This window comes from Schistocerca serialis, chromosome 2 (assembly GCF_023864345.2).
Source record: "Schistocerca serialis cubense isolate TAMUIC-IGC-003099 chromosome 2, iqSchSeri2.2, whole genome shotgun sequence".
Lineage (NCBI taxonomy): Eukaryota > Metazoa > Arthropoda > Insecta > Orthoptera > Acrididae > Schistocerca > Schistocerca serialis.
In genome coordinates, this window is record NC_064639.1 from 764519358 (window position 1) to 764542039 (window position 22682).

At 38.3% G+C, this 22682-nt stretch overlaps 1 protein-coding gene across 1 annotated transcript in view; it reads right to left on the reverse strand.

Moving 5' to 3' along the window:
* Positions 1-22682, reverse strand: part of LOC126457983 (GPI inositol-deacylase) — a 166289-nt gene that overhangs the window by 101695 nt on the left and 41912 nt on the right. The window contains exons 5-6 of the mRNA XM_050094745.1: positions 9463-9636; positions 4637-4896 (exon numbers count right to left, since the gene is read on the reverse strand). Of these exons, the coding sequence (XP_049950702.1) occupies positions 4637-4896; positions 9463-9636 (434 nt within the window). The remainder of the gene's footprint in view (positions 1-4636; positions 4897-9462; positions 9637-22682) is intronic.

A 22682-nucleotide genomic window follows, 5' to 3' on the forward strand; every position in this document is an offset into this window, starting at 1 on the left:
TAGCATTGCTGGCTGCTTTGGGTCACCAGTTCAAACATGCCCAACAAATTTAGTACATATCATTTTTGGAAGGTTCTTGAAATATCCTATGTTTGCAGTGCTTGTACATTCTGGAATATTTGATGTATGTATAAATACCAGTTTCTGGGATATTCAAAGTTTGTGTAAATAGCCGCACTTTCCACCCAAGAAGTCAATTCTCTTCTGGTTATATCTAGGTGTTAATAATAAAGTGCTTGCAGTGGTAAGTGCTGTATTTCATTGACGATCCTGCTTTCAGATTTTGGCTTTAAGGAAGGAAGATTTGGATTTAACATCTGTTTGAAATTGATTCTGAGTATGAAGTGACACTTTTTGGTGATACAGCAGTTCTTCAAAATATCAATACCACCAAAGCCCCAGTTAGATAACGTAATAGCTGTCACCTACACAGGTAGGAACTGCAATACAATCAGTACATTGTTCCAAAGGTCTATGTTTTCAGAAGATCAATGTATTCCAAATCAGCTGCAAATACGGCATCCGTCAGTGTTCCCCAAAGACTTTGGCCTGAACCTGATGAAATGGCTGAAATGATCAACTAAGTTACCAAATACAACAGATTGGGGGACATGTTGTGATTAAAAAATACATACTTTTACTTTGACAGCCCAGCCCAGCAATGGTTCAAAAAAAAAAAAATGAAGTGAAGCTCAATAGCTGGGATAAATTCCCAGCCAAGCTGACGCAAAAAATTGTCAACAATCAATAGCAAGTCTGCTTAGTGGAAAAACAATTGATCAGGCCCCAGTGTTATGGTAAAATGACACAGTCTTACACAAAGAATGTTTTAGCCATTTGAAATGTTGTGAATCCCAATATGACAGAAGTCAACAGAATCTCACACTTGATGAAAGGAGTTCCAGAAGACATAAACCAAGCTTGTCTGGTAAAGGATGTCACAACAACAGATGAATTCAAGTGGTGCCAGCATATCAAGGAAAGGCAACAGAAAAGAGTCAGATGAAACAGGTATGATCGATTCCCAATTGTTGTCCCTATGGTAGCGGTGGAAACCCTTATGACCTCACTTCATTCATATATCATGTTGTAAGACAAGATATACAGTCTTTTATGGCAGCTAGAACTGTCAGACTAGTACATTAAAAATAGTGGCTTAAACTTATGCCTTGACTTTTTTCGGATTCATAAATATTTTAGTTTCATCTGTTATTACTTTTATGTTATAATTTCATGTACTGATGTGTTCCATGACCTTGGAGATTTGCTCTTCAATTTGGTCCTATGGAACTTGACGCATAAATAAACAAATAAAAAGAGAATATTGAAGAGGAGATGTAGTAATCTTTGGCACCAATCTTCACCACCAGTTGAACATATCATGGAGAAAGGACTTTTCCAACTCTGACCTCTGCCACCATTGTCAAACAACAACCCAGCACCTGACCAACGCAGGTACAATCAACTCTCCTCTGCCAAGTAAACTGCCCAACAGGAGAACAGACATTTACAGGACACCCAGTCTGTTTTCACTGTGGGCACCCTGGACACACTGTATGCAAATGCAGACAAAGAAGATAACTATCCAACAACTATTGCACTGCAAGACAGCAACCATCACAACAGTCCTATTTGTACCAGTCAACTGCAGATTATTATAGTTGACTTGTAGAACAAAGTTCATTACCATACCCTGCACGAGGTCACTCCACAACATTTGGTGGCCTTTCCTTGCTGCTGTACGTAGGTACCAGTTGCTCACCTAGCCCTTGAAATCAGGAAAGCTAAGCATGCCATCTGTCTATGGAGGTGAGGCAGCCACAGATGGAAATCCACCATGGATGACAGTTACCAAGATGACACGAAATCTCGTCAACATCATCAGCAATGGCCAACATGTCCAGGTGCCAGTCAACTTACGGGATTTCTTTTTCTGTAATGTCAAATGCTTACTGTTGTCAGCTAAAATAAACTATGTTCTGTGATATGAAAGTGATTGTGCTGAAGGTCACAATTGGGAATACATCCAGCTGATAGGAACATAAGTTGCAAAAGTCAATGACAGAATACAGCACTTCAGATTCCTCATTTTAACAGAACATAACCATGATATTCTCAGATGGTACATCTTGCAAGCATCACAAGCTGTCATTGATAGTGGAAGATCAGAACTACAGATTGACAAAGATGTTCCAACACGTGCACATAAGAAAGACTGTTGTGGTTGGTTGTTTGCCTCTGGAGATTTACTTATCAACAAGACTAAGTTCCAGTCATTAACCAATATGCTCAGTTAAACTGTGAAGCTTTTGTCAATTGCAAAAAGGTACTCAGGCTCACAAAATAAATCTCCATAACAGCTTAGATCATTAGCATTACAGGTGGTCAAGGAGAACTATACGTCAAACAGTGGAAAATCCAGGATGTACAATACTGTGAAAAGGAAAGTTGCGACTCCCTGCAATACTTCTCACAAGGGATGTTCCTTGTTACAGAAATCCTTTCTGGATCACTTGTAGAACAAGGACACTTCATGAAAACTTCTCACATCACAAATGTGCCGACGAGATGGAAAATCTGTGACTGCTCGTATTTTGTTTGGATTGGAACAGACTCCAAAGACTCTCTGAAGGTTTAATGAGGTCATCATGCAGCATCTTCTGCACTTCTTCCCAACTTATTTGTTGTTCAGCCGGCAACACTCTATGTGAGTGCTGGACAGTTGGTGGATGATCCCAGTGTTAATTCAGTGTTTTATTAAGGACCACAAGGTGCATCTTTTCTCCACTCCGGATTTGAAAGCATACAAAAATTCACACAGAATGGCAGTCACTTGCTGACATTCTTCCTCAGTCAGGCCAGATTCTATTGGCAGTTTGACAGTAGCTTCACCCCTGCATTATCTGTAGCGATAGCAAGGCACCATTGTTTGTCATGAAACTAGGCTGCCCTTTCTGGACTAGATTAGCTGCCCTATGCACATCCCTTTAGGGCAGAGGTGTAGCTCCTTGTTACAATCAACAATGTATAGTTCTGTGAAAAGGAAAGTTGTTACTCACTATATAGCGAAGATGCTGAGTCGCAGATAGGCACAGCAAAAAGACTGTCACAAATATAGCTTTCAGCCAGTAAGACCTTTGTGAAAATTAGACGAGTGTGTGAGTTGCGTTTGTGAGAGTGTGTCTGTGTGTGTTTGTCATCTAATTTCGATGAAGGCCTTACTGGCCAAAAGCTATATTTGTGACAGTCTTTTTGATGTGCCTATCTGCAACTCAGCACCTCCACAATATGGTAACAACTTTGCTTTTCACAGAGCTATGCATAACTGATTGTAACAAGCAGCCACACCTCGCCCCTAAAGATGTGTGCATAGGGACAGCTAATCTAGTCCAGAAAGGGCAGCCTAGTTTCATAGTTTCATGACAAACAAATGTGCTCTGCTACCACTACAGGTAATTCGGTGGAGGGGGGGCGGGGGGGGGGGGGGAGCTACTGTCAAACTGCCAATAGGATCTGGCCTGACTGAGGATGAGGAAGAATGTCAGCAAGTGACTGCCATTCTGTGTGAATTTTTGGATGCTTTCAAATCCGTAGTGGAGAAAAGATGCACCATGTGGTCTGTAACCAAACACTGAATTAACACCGTGATCATCCATCAACTGTCCAGCATGCACATAAAGTATCGCTGGCTGAACAACAGGTAAGTTGGGAAGAAGTGCAGAAGATGCTGCATGATAACCTCATTGAACCTTCAGAGAGTCTTCGGAGTCTGTTCCAATCCAAACAAAATACGAGCAGTCACAGATTTCCCATCTCGTTGGCACATTTGTGATGTGAGAAGTTTCACTTTGTTTCTGTTTTGTTCTAGTTTTATGCTTTCGTTTTCCCTGAAACAATGTTTTAACATTAACTGTACCATATTCTATTTAATCTACATTTACATATTCTTTAACTCATGCCTCATCCTAGCATTTCACACACATAAAATGTTGTACAGAATACGTTTACAAATAAATTGCATGGCAGAGGATATTCCATACACATGGAGCGTGTGAAGAACAGCCTACATATTCCTGTGGATATTATAATTAGCTTAAACTCAATCTTGCAGGTCTTACAGGAATGATATTAAGGGTACTATGGTGTACAACTTGCTCCTTAGTTGTGTTTACTGAAACTTTATATGGAAGGTTTTTCAGGATAGCTGATGTCTATCTTCAAACACTTCAGTTCAGGTTTCCCAGCATTTCTGTGACATTCTCCCGTTGGTCAAACAAACTTGTGACAAACCATGCTGCCATTCTTTGTATATGTTCAATATCTCCTATTAGCCCTATTGGTATGGGTCCCATACATTTGAGTAATATATAAAGACGGACTGCACTTGGGTTTTATATGCAATTTCCTTTGTAGACTGACTGCCAGTTGCTTTATCCATGATTGAGCCTATGTGATCATTGTATATTAAAGCAAGAATGTACTACTCTTTATTCACAACATCTATTCAAACAAAGTGATAAATCTAAGGGCAATGCAATGAAGTAGCTTTGAATACGTGCACAAAGAGCAAGATCAGCAGATACTATGGCTACACAATTGGCAGATACTATGACTACATTTTCAGTGAAAGACGTACCACATTCTTGAGGACTTCCAAACAACATCTGCTGAGCATACAAAGATCCAGTCTTTGGCTTCCAGACCACTGACAACTACAGTAAGCCAATGATGTTTCTCATCATTCACCAAACGCACCATAGTATGACGTGTGCCTCGAAGTCCATATGGTTCTGATATTGATAGCTTTCTCTGAAGATATTCCTCCCATTCTGCATCTGCACTTAACAGCAGCTGATGTGGATGCTCCGATATGGAGAAACGTTTGCCACCTGTTCTCTGAAAAGTATTGAAAATGGACGTTACATTTAGAATCATTTTCTTTTTACTAGAATAATTCAATAAAGTAATGCAGCTAATATAACAAGTGTAATACACAAAAAATTATTATAAGTTTAAGGCAGGTTGTGGTGCCTAGGGCATGACTCGGTGGTTCTTAAAAATATATTTAGTCTGCTATGCTGACTGTATAATATGTGACAATACTGTCCAATATAAAATAGAAAAGGTCTCCATTTCATACTACTGTTACATCAACTTCTAATCTTTTTAGCTAAGGGGACTTTGATTTGTTAAACCATTTACTGGGCTCAATATTTCTCATTTTATAATTTGATGCTATAGTATTATTAAACAGCTAAAGGAACAAAAGTAATCTAAGGACAGAAACAAAAGCATAAAGATTAGTAAGTTTTGGTAAGGTGACAAAGCATACACTCTCGTCTTACGGAATTATGTTTTGGGGAGTGTACTTAAATTAAAACACGGTATTAAACCAGCAGAAGTGAGCAGTAAAAATATTCTGCAAAATAGATAACCGCAGATCTTGCAAAGGTCTCTTTAAGAATCTCAGAATTTGTACACTCACTTCTCAGAACTTTTACTCATTAATGTTTTTGTTGTTAGTAATAAAACTCCATGCCAGCTGGATTGTGATTTGTGCAATCACACTAAAAGACACAAAAATAGTTTTTTTCATGCAGACTTTGCCATCTTGTCTAGGGTTCAGAGTGGAGTTATGCATTCTAGTGTAAAGGCGCTCAACAAGCTACTATTGAAAATAAAAGCAAGAAACTGGAAAAACTACCAGCACAGTGGAAAATTAAAAATTACCTTGTTAGCCAATCCTATACATTATTTGAATATCTAGAACCAAGGACTGAAAAATTGTAAGCTACATGGCAACTGTAACTGTAAAGCTGGGTGACAAGTAGTAATGTTTGAAGATTACCAATGTAACCAAATAAGTGTTGAAATACCAATAGAGGATAAACAGCAGCTATTTAATGTAACACAGAGAGCTTTTTTCAAAATAATGACTTTCTTGCTAAATGACTGGGTTACATTTAACTGATATAAGCATAAATAATATTAAGTAGTATGGTCATAGTTTAAGTAGTATGATCATACACTAAAGCACAAAAAAAAAAACTGGTATAGGCGCATGCATATTCAACGACAGAGATATGTAAACATGCAGAATACAGCACTGCTGTTGGCAAAGCCTATATAAGACAAGTATCTGGTGCAGTTGTTACATCAGTTACATCTACATCTACATCTACATCTACATTTATACTCTGCAAGCCACCCAACGGTGTGTGGTGGAGGGTACTTTACGTGCCACTGTCATTACCTCCCTTTTCTGTTCCAGTCACGTATGGTTTGCGGGAAGAACGACTGTCTGAAAGCCTCCGTGCGCGTTCGAATCTCTCTAATTTTACATTCGTGATCTCCTCGGGAGGTATAAGTAGGGGGAAGCAATATATTCGATACCTCATCCAGAAACGCACCCTCTCGAAACCTGGACAGCAAGCTACACCACGATGCAGAGCACCTCTCTTGCAGAGTCTGCCACTTGAGTTTGCTAAACATCTCCGTAACGCTATCATGGTTACCAAATAACCCTGTGACGAAACGTGCCGCTCTTCTTTGGATCTTCTCTATCTCCTCCATCAACCCGATCTGGTACGGATCCCACACTGATGAGCAATACTCAAGTATAGGTCGAACGAGTGTTTTGTAAGCCACCTCCTTTGTTGATGGACTACATTTTCTAAGGACTCTCCCAATGAATCTCGACCTGGTACCCACCTTACCTACAATTAATTTTATGTGATCATTCCACTTCAAATCATTCCACACGCATACTCCCAGATATTTTACAGAAGTAACTGCTACCAGTGTTCGTTCCGCTACCATATAATCATACAATAAAGGATCCTTTTTTCTATGTATTCGCAATACATTACATTTGTCTATGTTAAGGGTCAGTTGCCACTCCCTGCACCAAGTGCCTATCTGCTGCAGATCTTCCAGCATTTCGCTACCATTTTCTAATGCTGCAACTTCTCTGTATACTACAGCATCATACGCGAAAAGACACATGGAACTTCCGACACTATCTACTAGGTCATTTATATATATTGTGAAAATCAATGGTCCCATAACACTCCCCTGTGGCACGCCAAAGGTTACTTTAACGTCTGTAGATGTCTCTCCATTGATAACAACATGCTGTGTTCTGTTTGCTAAAAACTCTTCAATCCAGCCACACAGCTGGTCTGATATTCCGTAGGCTCTTACTTTGTTTATCAGGCGACAGTGCGGAATTGTATCGAACGTCTTCCAGAAGTCAAGGAAAATAGCATCTACCTGGGAGCCTGTATCTAATATTTTCTGGGTCTCATGAACAAATAAAGCAAGTTGGGTCTCACACGATCGCTGTTTCCGGAATCCATGTTGATTCCTACAGAGTAGATTCTGGGTTTCCAAAAACAACATGATGCGCGAGCAAAAAACATGTTCTAAAATTGTACAATAGATCGATGTCAGAGATATAGGTCTATAGTTTTGTGCATCTGCTCGACGACCCTTCTTGAAGACTGGGACTACCTGTGCTCTTTTCCAATCATTTGGAACCTTCCGTTCCTCTAGAGACTTGCGGTACACGGCTGTTAGAAGGGGGGCAAGTTCTTTCGCGTACTCTGTGTAGAATCAAATAGGTATCCCGTCAGGTCCAGTGGACTTTCCTCTGTTGAGTGATTCCAGTTGCTTTTCTATACCTTGGACACTTATTTCAATGTCAGCCATTTTTTCGTTTGTGCGAGGATTTAGAGAAGGAACTGCAGTGTGGTCTTCCTCTGTGAAACAGCTTTGGAAAAAGGTATTTAGTATTTCAGCTTTATGCGTGTCATCCTCTGTTTCAATGCCATCATCATCCCAGAGTGTCTGGATGTGCTGTTTCGAGCCACTTACTGATTTAACGTAAGACCAGTACTTCCCAGGATTTTCTGTCAAGTCGGTACATAGAATTTTACTTACGAATTCACTGAACACTTCACGCTTTACTGCTGCTAAATGCCAGGTTATCACGATGTCAGTGAGTTTGAACACGGTATTATAGTTGGCGCACAAGCGATGGGACACAGCATCTCTGAGGTAGCGATGAAGTGGGGATTTTCTCATATGACTGTTTCATGAGTGTATTGTGAATATCAGGAATCTGGTATAACATCAAATCTCTGACATCGCTGCGGCCAGAAGAAGATCCATAATAATGGGACCAACTGCAACTGAAGAGAAAGATTCAATGTGACAGAACTGAAACCCTTCTGCAAACTGTTGCAGATTTCAGTGCTGGGGCATCAACAAGTGTCAGCGTGTGAACCATTCAATTATCATCAAGATGGGCTTCTGGTACTAAAGGCCCACTCGTGTACCCTTGATGACTGCACAACAAACAGCTTTACACCTCGCGTGGGCCCGTCAACACTGACATTGAACTGTTGATGACTGGAAACATGTTGCCTGGTCAGACGAATCTTGTTTCAAATTATATCAAGTGGATGCAGATGTACAGGTATGGAGACAACCTCATGAATCCATGGACCTTGCATGTCACCAGAGGACTGTTCAAGCTGGTAGAGGCTCTGTAATGGCATGGGGAATGAGCAGTTGGAGTGATATGAGGCCCCTGATACATCTAGGTACGACTCTGAAAGGTGACATGTATGGCAGTATCCTCTCTGATCACCTGCATCCATTCATATCCAGTGTGTATTCCAACAGACTTGGGCAATTCCAGCAGGACAATGCAACACCCCACATGTCCAGAACTGCTACAGAGTGGCTCCAGGAACACTCTTCTGAATTTAAACACTTCCGCTGCCCACCAAACTCCCCAGGCATGAACATCATTGAACGTATCTGGGATGCCTTGCAACTTGCTGTTCAGAAGAGATCTCCACCCTCTCGTACACTTACGGATTTATGGACAGCTCTGCAAGACTCGTGTGGTCAGTACCTTCCAGCACTACTTCAGACATTAGCTGTGTCCATGCCAAGCCATGTTGTGGCATTTCTGCATGCTTGCAGGTTTACTAATTTCTTTGGCTCTCCAATGTAGCTTATTTTTAACATGGTGTACAGTTTTAGCTTCCGTGGGTTGTTTGCTTTTTGCCAACTCGTTCCACATCTCTGGAGGTTCTCCTTCTTAAAGGGGCCTACGAATGAATGAATGAATGAATGAATGGTCATTTGCTACAGCTCAGACTGGATGACATCTGTGGATGATCATAATTTTATTTATTTACTTGCTTACTTATTGATTTATCTATCATGACAAGACTAGGACCACCAGGACCTCTTCTGTACCCAATCAGGCATTCTACATATTTATCCATTATATAAATTACCACAAACATAATTTAAGAGGTCTTGAACCCTGTACTTAAGAATGACTAGAACATAAGTAGATAAGTCTTTAGCGTTATCCAGAGTCACATGTAGGTTAAACATTGCTTTACAATTTACTACAAACATATATATTTACATGTTACTTACATGGACTAGGTGATAGTAGAAAATGTCTTTGCGAAGTACTGGGTTGTCAGATATTTGTTTTGTTGAAATATCCACAATATCAAAAAAAGCTCTCACTAGGACCAAAACAAGTTGTTTGCACCACAGACTGCACAGATGGTCAGTGGACAGCCAAACAGTTGGCACATCTGTTGTCTGCAATATAGAGTGGAATTAATATGGAGAAGAGTGACAAAGGAGAAAAATAGGTTATATCTAATGGTCACAATCAACAAGTAGTGATATTAACATACTGTGAATTGACATGCTTCATTATGAGAGTAACTCAAGTTACAAACAAAGCATACAATTGCATATATTCTCAAACAGTTAAGACAATCTGACTTCAATAAATGGACTGTCACTAACAAATAAATTATTACAGATGCTGTCACCTAAATATTGGTGATCATTACAGACCAGATTATATGCATCATAAAAACCTTAAAATATGCATAAAAATACTTAGAAATTCATAAAAGTGTCGAAATATCCAACACCAAATAATAAAAAAACATGGTAGTTACTGCATGCATTATATCTCAAAGTCAAACCTGTGCATATCAATTACAAGGAAGAGTGCTGGCCATTTGAAAAATCGGCGCGTTTAGAAAACTGATATCATTTTCTGAATACTTTCTGGCAATGATTAGGAAGGGGGCCTTTTGGGGTTTATTTTTCAAAAATTTCCAAACTGGGGATGCATACCACATTTCAAGAATTGTTCCTTCTTTGCTATTGTTGTCGGTAGCATGTGGATGCAATACGAGTGAGTCACAGCGAAACAATCGATATGTGCAGTACCAAATCCGAGATACATCGCATGCAGAGAGAGCACGCTCAAAGACTCCGTAATATTTTATTTAAAAAACATACAACCATGAATGCTTTTGAACAGCATTAACTTTTAATTAATACTATTGGACCAAAGCATGATTTACAATTTATTTCAAATGTTTCTACTATTGTACACATAAATAACCAAGTACTGTTCCAAATGTTCAGTAGTAAGATTGTGTCTTTGATCACTCAAAACATTTTTATGAGCAGAAAAGGACCATTCTACATCAACTGAGGTAACTGGGCAGTATTTGAATTTGGGTGCTATGTTGGCACTTATTGATTCTGGTAAAAGTTCGCCTGTCCCAATAATAAAACTATAAATTTGGCATAAGGGTTCAAATCCTGGGTTATTGTTTAAAATGTTTTCAAACTTTTCTTTAAGTTTTCTTGGGAATACCTCCGGCAATGAAGATTTCACTAGAAGAATTTGATTCATTAGCTAAATAGATTAATTCAAAGCCAAACCTTGAGTTTCAAGCTTTTTAATACTTGCAGGTATAAGGGAAAAATGAGTGCTATTCACAGCAATGTCTTTTTTAATACCGGAATCATTAAAAACTTCCTTGCACTGGCAAACTACCAAAGCCCCTGCACTATCGAAGGCATTTACTACCCCTCTAATGGCCTCAAAACGTTCATTGTAAAACAACACAGCTTCGACTCATGTACCCCAACGAGTTACCACTGGTTCGGGAGATAAAGGCACATTTGGTAGTTTTTCTTTGTAGGTCTTGATGTGAGCAGGAGCCTTTAGAAACACTTTCTTTGTGGATGAAATAAGTTTATTCACATCCACAAACCTGGAACATACTTCTTCAGCAAGGCGGTGAACTCCATGAGCAAAGCACGTCACATGAATCAAATTGGAATAAAATACATGGAGTGCTATTCCTGCTTTGATCACATAGGGAACAACATGTGAAATAAACACAAACACCCTTTCATCTGCTGAAGATTCTAGAAATATTTTTCTAATCTGGTGATTGTAGAATGATTTACTTTTTCAAGTTCTTTGCAGGCTGATAAATAGGAGGACGAAGGTTGTTCTTTTAATGCACCAACAATTAAATTAGCAATGTAACAGCCATAAGTGTCCGAAGTTTCATCAAATGAAATCCAAATAATGCTGTCCTTGAGTTCATTGTGTATTTCTTCCAGAACATTTAGCTAAATTGTCTGGTATATTTTCATTTAAGCAATACTTGTACATGAAGCCTTTGAGGATAGGGTTTTAAGTTTGTGAAGAGGAATAAATGCTTCACACAGATCCATGTTAAACCAAATTTTTTGGTTACCTTTGGACAAATCCCTGCTACCACAACTTACTGTTGTCAGAAGTTATTATGCCCCATTCTGCATTCCTGTGATATGAAGACTTGTCTTGACATAGTGGTCTATTTGAAACTTTTTTTGCACAAAAAGTTTTTCTCACAAATCAACAATATAAAACAATTCCATCATATGTAAATGTTTCACGATGGTCAGCTAACCACAAAACGATGTTTCTTTTTTCGAGCAGCATGGCGCACAACATGTTACACACTACATGTTGTAAACACATTCTACTGTCTACAAGTAAATAGAAAGCTAAACTGAAACAAAAACACTAAAAACTTGCGTAGTTTAATTTAATTGCTGCCGACGCATACAGTATGACAGCATGTAGTGTTTTGAGAATTTCCGCGCAAATTCTAGAATCACTCAGCCTTCCACTGTCTCAAACACATGATATTTTAGATGTGAGTGAAAGAAAGGACCCTATCTACTACATGTCACCTGTCTGTGTGTGAAGATTTGAAGTTTGTCGTACGAATACGGTAGACATGGTGGTCGAAAGTTGTAATGAAAGCACACTGCAGCACCGAGGAACTTCTGTGCTGTTTTGTAACTGTGACTATTGTTAGTGACAAAAGAACAACCGAGTGAAAAAAGATTTTTAGTAACTTTTAACTTGAACTTGCTGGAGGCAAGACATGTGTTTGATTCCTGTATAACAGAGTCATGGTTATCAAGCCAACTATGTTGTAAATGTAACTTAATTGTTTCTCATGTGAGATGACACGGGTGTCTTACAAGAATCTAATATTTATATTGAACATGCAAATTTGTTATTGTGCATGGAGTCCAAATATAGTGACGGTGTTGCCGAAAGAGCACAGTTTTAGAAGAGAAGGCCTATATAAAAAGTTGTCACAAAATCTTTAGAACTTGGCGACCATGACAGGATCGGACCAGACGCAATAAGGAATTTGCTCCGAGACTTTCGAACATGTCCAAGTATTCAAAAGAGAAAAAAAAAATTTGAATTGAGAAATAGCTAAGAAGATTCTAGTGTGTTTCTCTAAGAAGAAATATGCCAAGATCACTCTGACTAAGATGATCAGGTGTAGGGAGTATACAGCTCTCACATGCCTCGTGGGGACGCAGATGCGGAAATCAACATCAGACGCCACCGGCACAAGTTGCTGTTTACTTGTGCTGACCTGCCATCACATCCACTCACCTATGCTGCAAGAATTCCACACTAGGTGAGTGCAAAACAGAACTTTAGTACCTTAGCAAGAAGTGATACAAACTATTTAATGGACTTTTAGAGTAGTTATTACACTTAACATTAATTTTTAAGTGCTCACGAGGTCTAAAGCTTGCAAAATCATGGATCCCGTTCAGCAAGTTGGAGAGATGTCGGAACCAGCCAGGGCTATGAGAATTAATAAAGAAGGGCCTGACTAGTCTGAGTTAGTAAATCTAATCAAAGCTCAGAATCTTAAGATACACTCATTACATTCTAATTCAAATGCTCAGAGGGAAGCTTTGAACACCCAGAATCTTAAGTTAGACTCAGTACATGCTGCTCTAAGTGAAAAACTAGATGCACAGGGTGTGACTTTAAGTAGAGACCTAGACTTGGTGAAGTCCCAACTGAATGCCCAAACGGATTTAGGATTGTTAAATGCTAAAGTCGACTCACAGAGCAAAGAATTTAGTAGTCTATGCAAAGGCATGGATGCTTTAAAGACTGAATTTGACACCTTGAATAGTAAAGTAGAGGATTTGAAATTAGACTTAAAGAAAGAATTAACCAATCAATTGGATGCTCATGTAAATCAACTGTTCACTGACTTTAGTCCGAAACAGAATGATCAATTACAAGATTTAGCAAAAGAGTTTAGAACTTGATATTGAGGGAAAATGTAATACTGTAGAATCAGAAATCAATGAAAAGTTAGGATCATTTGAAAATGTATGCAATGTTAAGTTTGATGCTGTAAAGCAGGGATTGCATACTTTAAAAGAGAGTGTTGAAAAGCAAGATAAGTTAATGGCAATCACAAATTACATGTGTAACTACACAAGTGGATAATGTAGAAAGAAGTTTCCAAGAGAAAATAGCAAACTCTGATATCATAAATATAAATAGTTTGGAGGAACAGGTGGAAGAACTTGTAGATCGGAAAGTTTCCAAGAAAGTAACATCCAGAAACATATCTCCGATTCTATCTTCTGAACTTAGTGATACTAAGAAGGATATAGATTCAAATTTGTACAAGACAAAGTTGAAAAAAGAGTATCTTCACCTAATGTTGTGTTAACTAGTGAAGTGGTGACTGATTTGCAGTGGGGAGACTTTCAAAAGAAGTTTAAAGAGAAATACTGGTCTGCCAGTGCACAAGAAAAGTTAATATCAAATCAATGGGACCTGGGCGGTGTCATATATCCCCAAGGGATGTTAACATTCTGAGTTAATGGGCGGAGTGATGACCATTGGATCCCGAGTTGTTTTCGGTGTTTCTTCCAAAATAGTTTTCCTGCACTGAATTCCTTTAAAATCTTAAACTATTCTGTCATCTATTCCTAAAATCTTAAACTATCTGTAATCTCATATCTTAACTGGATATGACAGTCAAATAGAAAACAATCCTAGAGAATCACAGGTAAAAAGTGATATTTAGATAAAGTGAACTGAATGGAATATTATGTTTGTAGAAAATATAATATTGTGTGACTAGTTGAACAATATACCATAGTATATAGATTTTCTATTTTGTATAGAATATTTTATGCCTTTTGGAAGATGTGATATGAATGGGAGGGTTTGTATTAAGCTTGAAAGTGGTGGGTGTTGTACATAAAAGCATGGTTTACAAGAGCAAATAAACACACATCACACCTTTCAGACAACCCTCGCAATCAAGTGTGCCTGATTCTTCACCATTTGCCATTTCCATAGGGTTGCTAATATTTCCTTTGGAGACCTCAAGGGTGAAGGTGGGAATGTCCATTCTGTAGGAGACGATTTTACATCAAACCTCCTCCAGCGTCTCACTTAAGTACGTGCGAGGTAGGGATCCTGGGGAAGGGGGGTGGGAAGGGTTTCCTGTCTTTGGGGCTACCTTCTTTCTCTTCTTCAATCTTAGCAACAATTTCTATTTATTTCCTTTCTTACTTCTCATTTGAGGACCTATATATTTTTTCCCTCTTTCCATATTCACCTACTTCTATCACAGTCCTTCCTAGTTTCTGTCGTTTCAAATAACCTACATCTTATCTTTTAATAAGAAGGCCGAAGAATCAGACTACATGAACACACATCCACATACACACAAGAAGACATTTAAACACAAACATTGAAATTATTTTGCAATATATATGAAACCAAAAATTGGTCTTGGTAGTCATCTAAGAAAAGTCAGTATAATACATACTCAGATAAAGTGACGAATTGTAGGGTAGTGGGACTCGAATAGCCTAAGTAAACGTATTATCTATTGAAGAGTCTATACAGACATGGTATCTGCTGGAAGTATAGAAGTTGATAAGTAGAGGAGGACTCTAGGGATTAGATGAAATATTAAGAAATATATGCGAAGTGTAAAGTAGATTTGTAACTTTACCAGACAATACTTAGTTATAGTACACATAGGAACATATGCTGGGGTAATGAACAATGAGGCCTGCTCAGACAGGATAAGGGGGGCTTACCTGGCATTTGCTAAGTATATGGGGCTGGTGTACCTACTTGGATATAGGACGACCTGTGGCTTGAAATAACAGGGAATGTTTTATAAAGGGGCATACCTACCAAAACAGAAAGAGGATGTGCTCTCATATGGTCAGCCCACAGGCAAGGTATAGATACTGATCCTAGGGGAAAGGGACAGTATCGTGAGAAAAGTTACAAAATTTTGTAGGGATTATTCTGGAAAGTTTGAATTCTATGCACAATGAGCATTACATTTTATGTAGGTTCATGAGTGTCAAAAAGATCACTTTCATTTTGCCTAGAGTTCCTCCACACTACAACAGATAATGGAGCGTAGTACAGAGGATAGAAATAGAAAATTGAATACTCAAGTATCATGAATACCTGCAGTTTATGGTTGGTAATAAGGAAAGTGTCCTCACAATTCTTAAATATTATAAAAGATTACTAAAAACACGGAAAAATGTTCAGGTCTTGATGTCAAGGTGAAATAAGAACAGAACAAAGGAACGCTCAGCTAAAGATTGTTCTAGAGAAAAGAAAAGATTGTTGTTGAAGTGAAAGATGTATGTAGAAACATGTATATGAAAAGTATATTGTTATGATATGAAATGTTGTTGTGAGTGATGTTATTTACATAATGATTATGTATAAAATATCGCATGTCCGATCGGGGGGGGGGGGGGGGGGGGGGGGGGGGGAATATTTAGTGTTTTGAGAATTTCTGCGTAAATTCTAGAATCACTTGGCTTTCCACTGTCTTGAACAGACGATATTTTAGATGTGAGTGGGAGAAAGGAACCCTATCTACTGCGCATCACCTGTCTGTGTGTGCAGGTTTGAAGTTTGTTGTACGAAGACGGTAGACACGGGAGTCGAATGGCACTGACAAGTACTTGTCGGTCGGTCCATGGAAGCAAACAGCAACACTGAGGAACTTCAGTATTATTCTGTGCTGTTTTGTAACTGTGACTATTGCTAATGAAAAAAGATTTTTAGTATCTTTTAACTTGAATTTGTTAGAGGTCAGACATGTGTATGATTCCTGTATAATAGAGTTTTGGTTATCAAGCCAACTCTGTTGTAAATGTAACTTAATTGTTTCTAATGTGAGACAAAATGGGTGACTTACAAGAAGTCAATTGTTTACGTGAGAAGTGTGAATTTTGTCCTTTGGGGAAATTCAAATATACCGATAATTGTTGAAAAGTATTCTTTGAATACCTCATTATTTCACAAAGAGAGAGAGAAAGTCTTAAAGGTTCTTCAGAGTAGTAGTTTGTAGAGATTCCAGAAGCTGGCTATCCAGATGCGCATTCCCAAGTAAGTCAACTTGTGTAAGAGAAGTGGGGAGTTTGCACATACACTTCACAGACTCTTAGTTGTCAAAAATGTTAGAAGCAGATAGTGATGTGGGCCGGGTATATTCCCAGTGGGAGGGAACTTATAAAATGGGCATATTGCTGGGAATATTTCTTTGGCCCAGGGAGTTAATGAAAATTTTTAGATTTGGAATGTTTTAACACTTATACAGTTAAAGAACCTTAAAACTAGGCTAAGTAAATTCACACATTTTAATCCAAGATTTATCATTCTATACATTAATTTCCTTGCAAATTCCATGCAAAACATCATTTACCGTAATTCTGACAGAGAAAATAATTTAAAATATTCGTTAGGCCTACTATTTTTAGACAAGTTGAAACCCCACATTTCTGTGAACGAAACCTAAACTTACAAAATATTACTCTGGAGATGTAATTCTCAACCGGCCATTACCTGTAGTATTTTTTAATTTTTCCAGGCAGATGACAAGAGGTGTTTCACTTTCAGAATTCAAGGACTCCTCATTTCATGTGATGAATTATGATTTATAAATTTATTTTCTGAAATATAGCAATCACTTTCACTTTTAGAATTGTTAATTAATATTTTACCATGTTCTATGTCAATAAAATTACTTGTATTTTCAAGTAAATCATAAATTTCGACAACTTTACTCACACAATTTTTCCCCGAAATGTCATTTTCAATGATTAATGTTCACAAAATTTGCATGAGTTTATTTTAAACTTTATAGCTTAAAATACCTCTAATATCGACAGAAAACTTAACAAATTGAATAAACTAACTTCCCTGTGTATTTTAGTAACTTTAGTTACTAGAAGGCATAAAATATTATGAACTCGGTTTTTCTAAAGGTTCATTATCTCGACATTGGCAGTTCTAGGAAACATAAGTGTCATAAACGTCAATGCTTGGCAGTTCTAGGGCTAATTCTTTGATACTTAAAACATTGAAAACCAAAAAATTTGTTTATTTTTAACAAGGAGGTTAAGTCCAGATCCATATAAGATTTAACCATATGTTGCTTTTTACTTATTAACAGTTTTTTGAGCTATCTTGCTAATTAATCATAAATTCACAGGAATTTATGAATTTTGGGAATATTGCCAGCAATATTCCCATGGGAATATTTCCTCGGTTTTAAATTTCTGGGAATTTTACAACACTAGAAGCAGAGGGAATTAACGGGGGTGCAGGCGCAGGAACATTGACTCTGTTGCCTGTCTCTGTTCCTCTTCTGTAATGATTTCACTAGGCAGTGATCTCTCGGTTAGCGATTGCACGCAGTTCCAGTTCGTGGTCAATCTGAGAGACATCAAAACTAGATCGAGCAAGAGACCACCTGTCAAAATTTTTAAAATATTATAAACATACAGCAAAAATATGCATCATCACTAGTTTTTAGCTAAAATATACAATAACCGGTGAAAAGGAGCCACATATGCAAATGCATACGCAACATGCAAATGCATATAAGCCAGTCTTCCATAGATTACATTTCTGTACACAAAAAAATCAATTAACTGCATATAAAAAAAGTTGAAGAAATCTGGTCCATTCTCTAATCAACAAAATCGGTGTTAACTTTATTAATTTGCTTGAAAATAGATATCATATGTTATGGACTATAAAACATTTTTTCTTTCAAAAATTTCCTCCAAAATTAAGGTGCACTTTATACTCGAAATTTATATAAAAAATGTCCAATTTTTGATTTAAAATTCCTGCCAGTCTTAAAAATGCCTATATATTCAATGCCACGGGAAACCTATTTCTATTCAAATGGCAGCAATGGTGCACCAATGCGACGAATGTGAGTTATGGGGATTCACATGCTTGCTAACACTGTCTCCCTCCCACCCCGCCATCATAAACCGAGAACACTGTCTAGCCTATGATGCATTATTACAGTCTACAGTGCCAGTGAACTTGAACTTAAAGTGATTTATGTTATCAGTAACAGTACAGTATTATTATTAGTAGCTAGTTTCAAAATGGAAAAAAATAAAAGGTATTCATATGTTACAGGCTATAAACTGAAAGAAACAGCATCTGCAGAAGAACATGGAAACAGAGCAGCTGAGCGGCATTTTGGCCTCCCCATCAACAGAAAAAAACCAATCGCGATTGGTGGGCTAGTAAAGGAGACCTGAAAAAAATGATGAAGACTAAATATGCGAATAGAGGACTGAATGCAAAATGACCAAAACTAGAAGATGACATACTGAAATGAGTTCAAGGACACCATCATACTGGCATTGGAATTAATACAAAAATGATTCAAATACATGCCCGTAAGTTAGCGCTACAGTGGAACCTAACGGACTTAAGGGCAGAGTTGGTTGGTGCTAAAGTTTTATGAAGCATGCAGCCTCACACCAAAATACCCAGGCAAATGCCACAAGTGTATGAAAGAAAATATTATCTTTCCATTGCTTTATTATTTAACATCAAAAGAAAATTAGTGTGGAACTAGGACAAATAATGAATATGGATGAAACTCCTCTGACATTTGATTTGCCGAGTAACGGAACTGTTGCCATGAAAGGTACTAAAACTGTTACTATAAGCAAATGTGGAAATGAAAAAATATGCTACACTGTTGTCCTTCACGTTGTCATGACAGTAATAAACTTAATCAATGATCATTTTCAAGTGTGAAACAATGCCAAAACCTTCTGAAATACCACTAGGCGGTGTTGCTCATGTACATGACATGGGTTGGATGGATGGGGCTGATATGAAAGTGTGGATTAACAGAGTATGTGAGAGAATGAAAGGTGCTTTACTGAAGAAGAGTTCTCTTCTTGTGTTTTAGTGGTGATTTGAAAAATTCTGTGAAAGAGAAACTGACAAAAGGAAATATAGAACTTGCTGTTATCCCTGGAGGACTTACATCAAAACTGCAACCTCTTGATGCCTCAATAAATAAACAATTTAAAGTGCATATGAGACAGGAATGGAACACATAGGTGATGTATGAAACAAAAAAGAATTATTGCCAAAGGGAGATTTAAAATGACCTACAATCAAACAAGTGTGTCAGTGGATAAAAGAACCAAGGTCTAAAGTGACAGAAGACATTATTGTTAAACTTTCAAGAAGTGTGGCATAAGTAACAGTCTCGATGGCAGTGAAGACCATCTTATATTTGAAGAGGACAACAATAATGATGAAGAGGATGACGAAGAAGAAGAAAGTTCATGTGATGATTTTCAGGAATTGTAATGGTCAGTTTGGTTTTATAAACAAAGAATTTTTTTAGTCTGGCTTTGCAATGCAATAATAAAAATGGTAAAAATGTTATTTAAAAAAAAAACTGCTTAAAAATTAACGAATGTCTTATAGTCTGTAAAATACAGTATTTGTCACGCAGAATATAAGCTTCTCCACTGGTCAGTACTCACCTTCTCAATGCACAACTTCCAATACAAACAATTAAAACATATAAGAGTAGACGAAAATACTCTGAGCCACCAGAAAAGCTGATTCCGTCTTTAAGGAGGCAAAAGAAATTGGTTAGGAGATATTTGACCAAGGAAGGGGCGGGGGAAGGGAGTAGGTCACTCAGATACCAGCATAGGAGGAATCTACATCTATCTTGTTTGAGGAGAAATTGAGGGAAAAGAAGGAAACAAAGGTGTCAGAGAGGACATGAAGCCAATACAGTACATTAGTAAGTACTGTGCATCTTCAGTCCAGAGATAACAACAGGAATATGGCATCCCTGTGAGCCATTGTTATGCAACATAGATGTGTAGTGCTGATTGCCACTCCTCCAGGCCACTGTAACCACCACTGTGGGAGATCCAGGATAAGCAGAACGACCAGACGTCCGCAACGTATGTGCATTGTGTTTTTTGTCAGCTGCGTCTCCTGCAGATGCCATCGTGCCACGTGTCATCATCTTTGCCAGTAGAAGCATGAGACACTGCCCCAATTAGTGTTGCCATTGTCAACACAATTTTTTCTTCCGTAGATGACATGAACGCCAATCACTGTGGCAGTATTCGCCCAACAGGCACTATAAAGGATGCTGTCCAGCTAAACCAGACAACAAGAGCCAGTTTGCATCTGGAGTTAATCTGAGTCAAATCCCGACCATCCATAGTCCCTCAATCAGAGCCCCCCCTCCCCACTCCCGCACAGTCCTTTGCACAAAGCACATCCAAGTCTTCATTTGGCATTTCGTTTGAGTTCTCCAGCCACCAACACCTTCACTTTGAGCCATTTTCGGAACCTTCACTCTGTGCCTCATCTGAGTTCTGCACATTGGCCAATGACGTCTTTGCTCCAAGCCGTGTCTGAATATTTGTTCATGCTTCATTTGAATTCTCCATACCAGCCGCCAATACCCTCATTCTGGGCCTCATCCCAAGTCTTCACTAAGCATCTCCTCTGAGTTCTCCACACTGTACTAGACATCGGTGTATCTGCAGCCTGTCTCTGCGAAACTCATCTTCACTCCCAGACTACACCAGCTGCATCCACAGTTCATCCAATAGAGCCCATCTCTCCGCATCACCCACAGCAGCCAAGCTACCTTGAACTGACTATGAGTTTTACCCACCCCGTGAACTACATTGATACCTACTGCTCTCCGACCATTTGGCCACACTGATGTCGCCCTTGTCAGTACTGTCCCAATGCTACGTCAGTGACTATCAGTGGATTGGAACCAATTCATGTTGATTCAAGTACGACTGACTGTAATGTTTGATTCAAATTAATGATATCAATATAATGGAAGGAAACATTCCACGTGGGAAAAATTATATATAAAAAAACAAAGATGAGGTGACTTACCGAACAAAAGCGCTGGCAGGTCGATAGATACACAAACAAACACAAACATACACACAAAATTCAAGCTTTCGCAACAAACTGTTGCCTCATCACTCCTTCCCTCTTTCCTGATGAGGCAACAGTTTGTTGCGAAAGCTTGAATTTTGTGTGTATGTTTGTGTTGTTTGTGTATCTATCGACCTGCCAGCGCTTTTGTTCGGTAAGTCACCTCATCTTTGTTTTTTTATATATAATGACTGTAATGTTTATTTGATTACTGATTATTATTACTACTTGTAGCACATTAATTGGCATGGCTCTCTCAGCCATGACACAAAGAGGAAGAAAAGGAGTGAGAAGTAAAGGGGATATAATAGGTAACATAAAAATTACAATCACCAACAGCTACAGTGGGGAACCTGGGAGATATTGCTACAGGTGGTTAGCGACTACGTGCTGAAGAGTTTAGTGTTGGAACAGATATGCTTCTTGTAAGTAACTATAAAAGGTAGCATTTGCATGGAAGGGATGGTACTTGTCAAAGTGGAAATATTGCTATTTGTTGTTGCTTTGATGTAGACCAAAGTTGGGAAGCAATCTTAATGAGCTGCAAATCAACATACATAAAGATGGCTCTGCTTTTGGAGGAGGACCATGGGGGTACCCTCAGTATAGATTTGAGGTGCCCTACCTCCTTAATGAATTCCTCTGTTCTTCCTGCAGTAAGAACCTGCAGTTTTGAAAGCTGGTAGGGCTGTGGTCTTATGCGGTTTTCAAAAGTTATGTATTTTTTATGGACTTCTTTCAACTATTCTGGAAGTTGTATCTCCTAGATGTAAGTTCTGGGTGGTGCATCAGTCTTTTTGTGAATGGAAATTTCCTTTATACTGTCTCAGCAACAAAAGAAATGAAACTGCTACACACACACACACACACACACACACACACACACACACAAACACACATATTGTGGGGGGTGAGGGAAATAGAAACACACAGAGAGAGAGAGAGAGAGAGAGAGAGAGAGAGAGAGAGAGAGAGAGAGAGAGATGATTGGATCAAGATTTTTTTGCAAACTTCTTAACTGAAGCCCTATAAACCATCAACAGTATATTTCAACTTTTTGTTAAACATCCTTTACACGAATAAAAATGAGACCCCAAAACTTAAGTTCTTAATTCTCTGTAAAATAAATCATAAACACTGTTTCAGTGATATTTTTATATGGGGAAGAAGAGGTGTT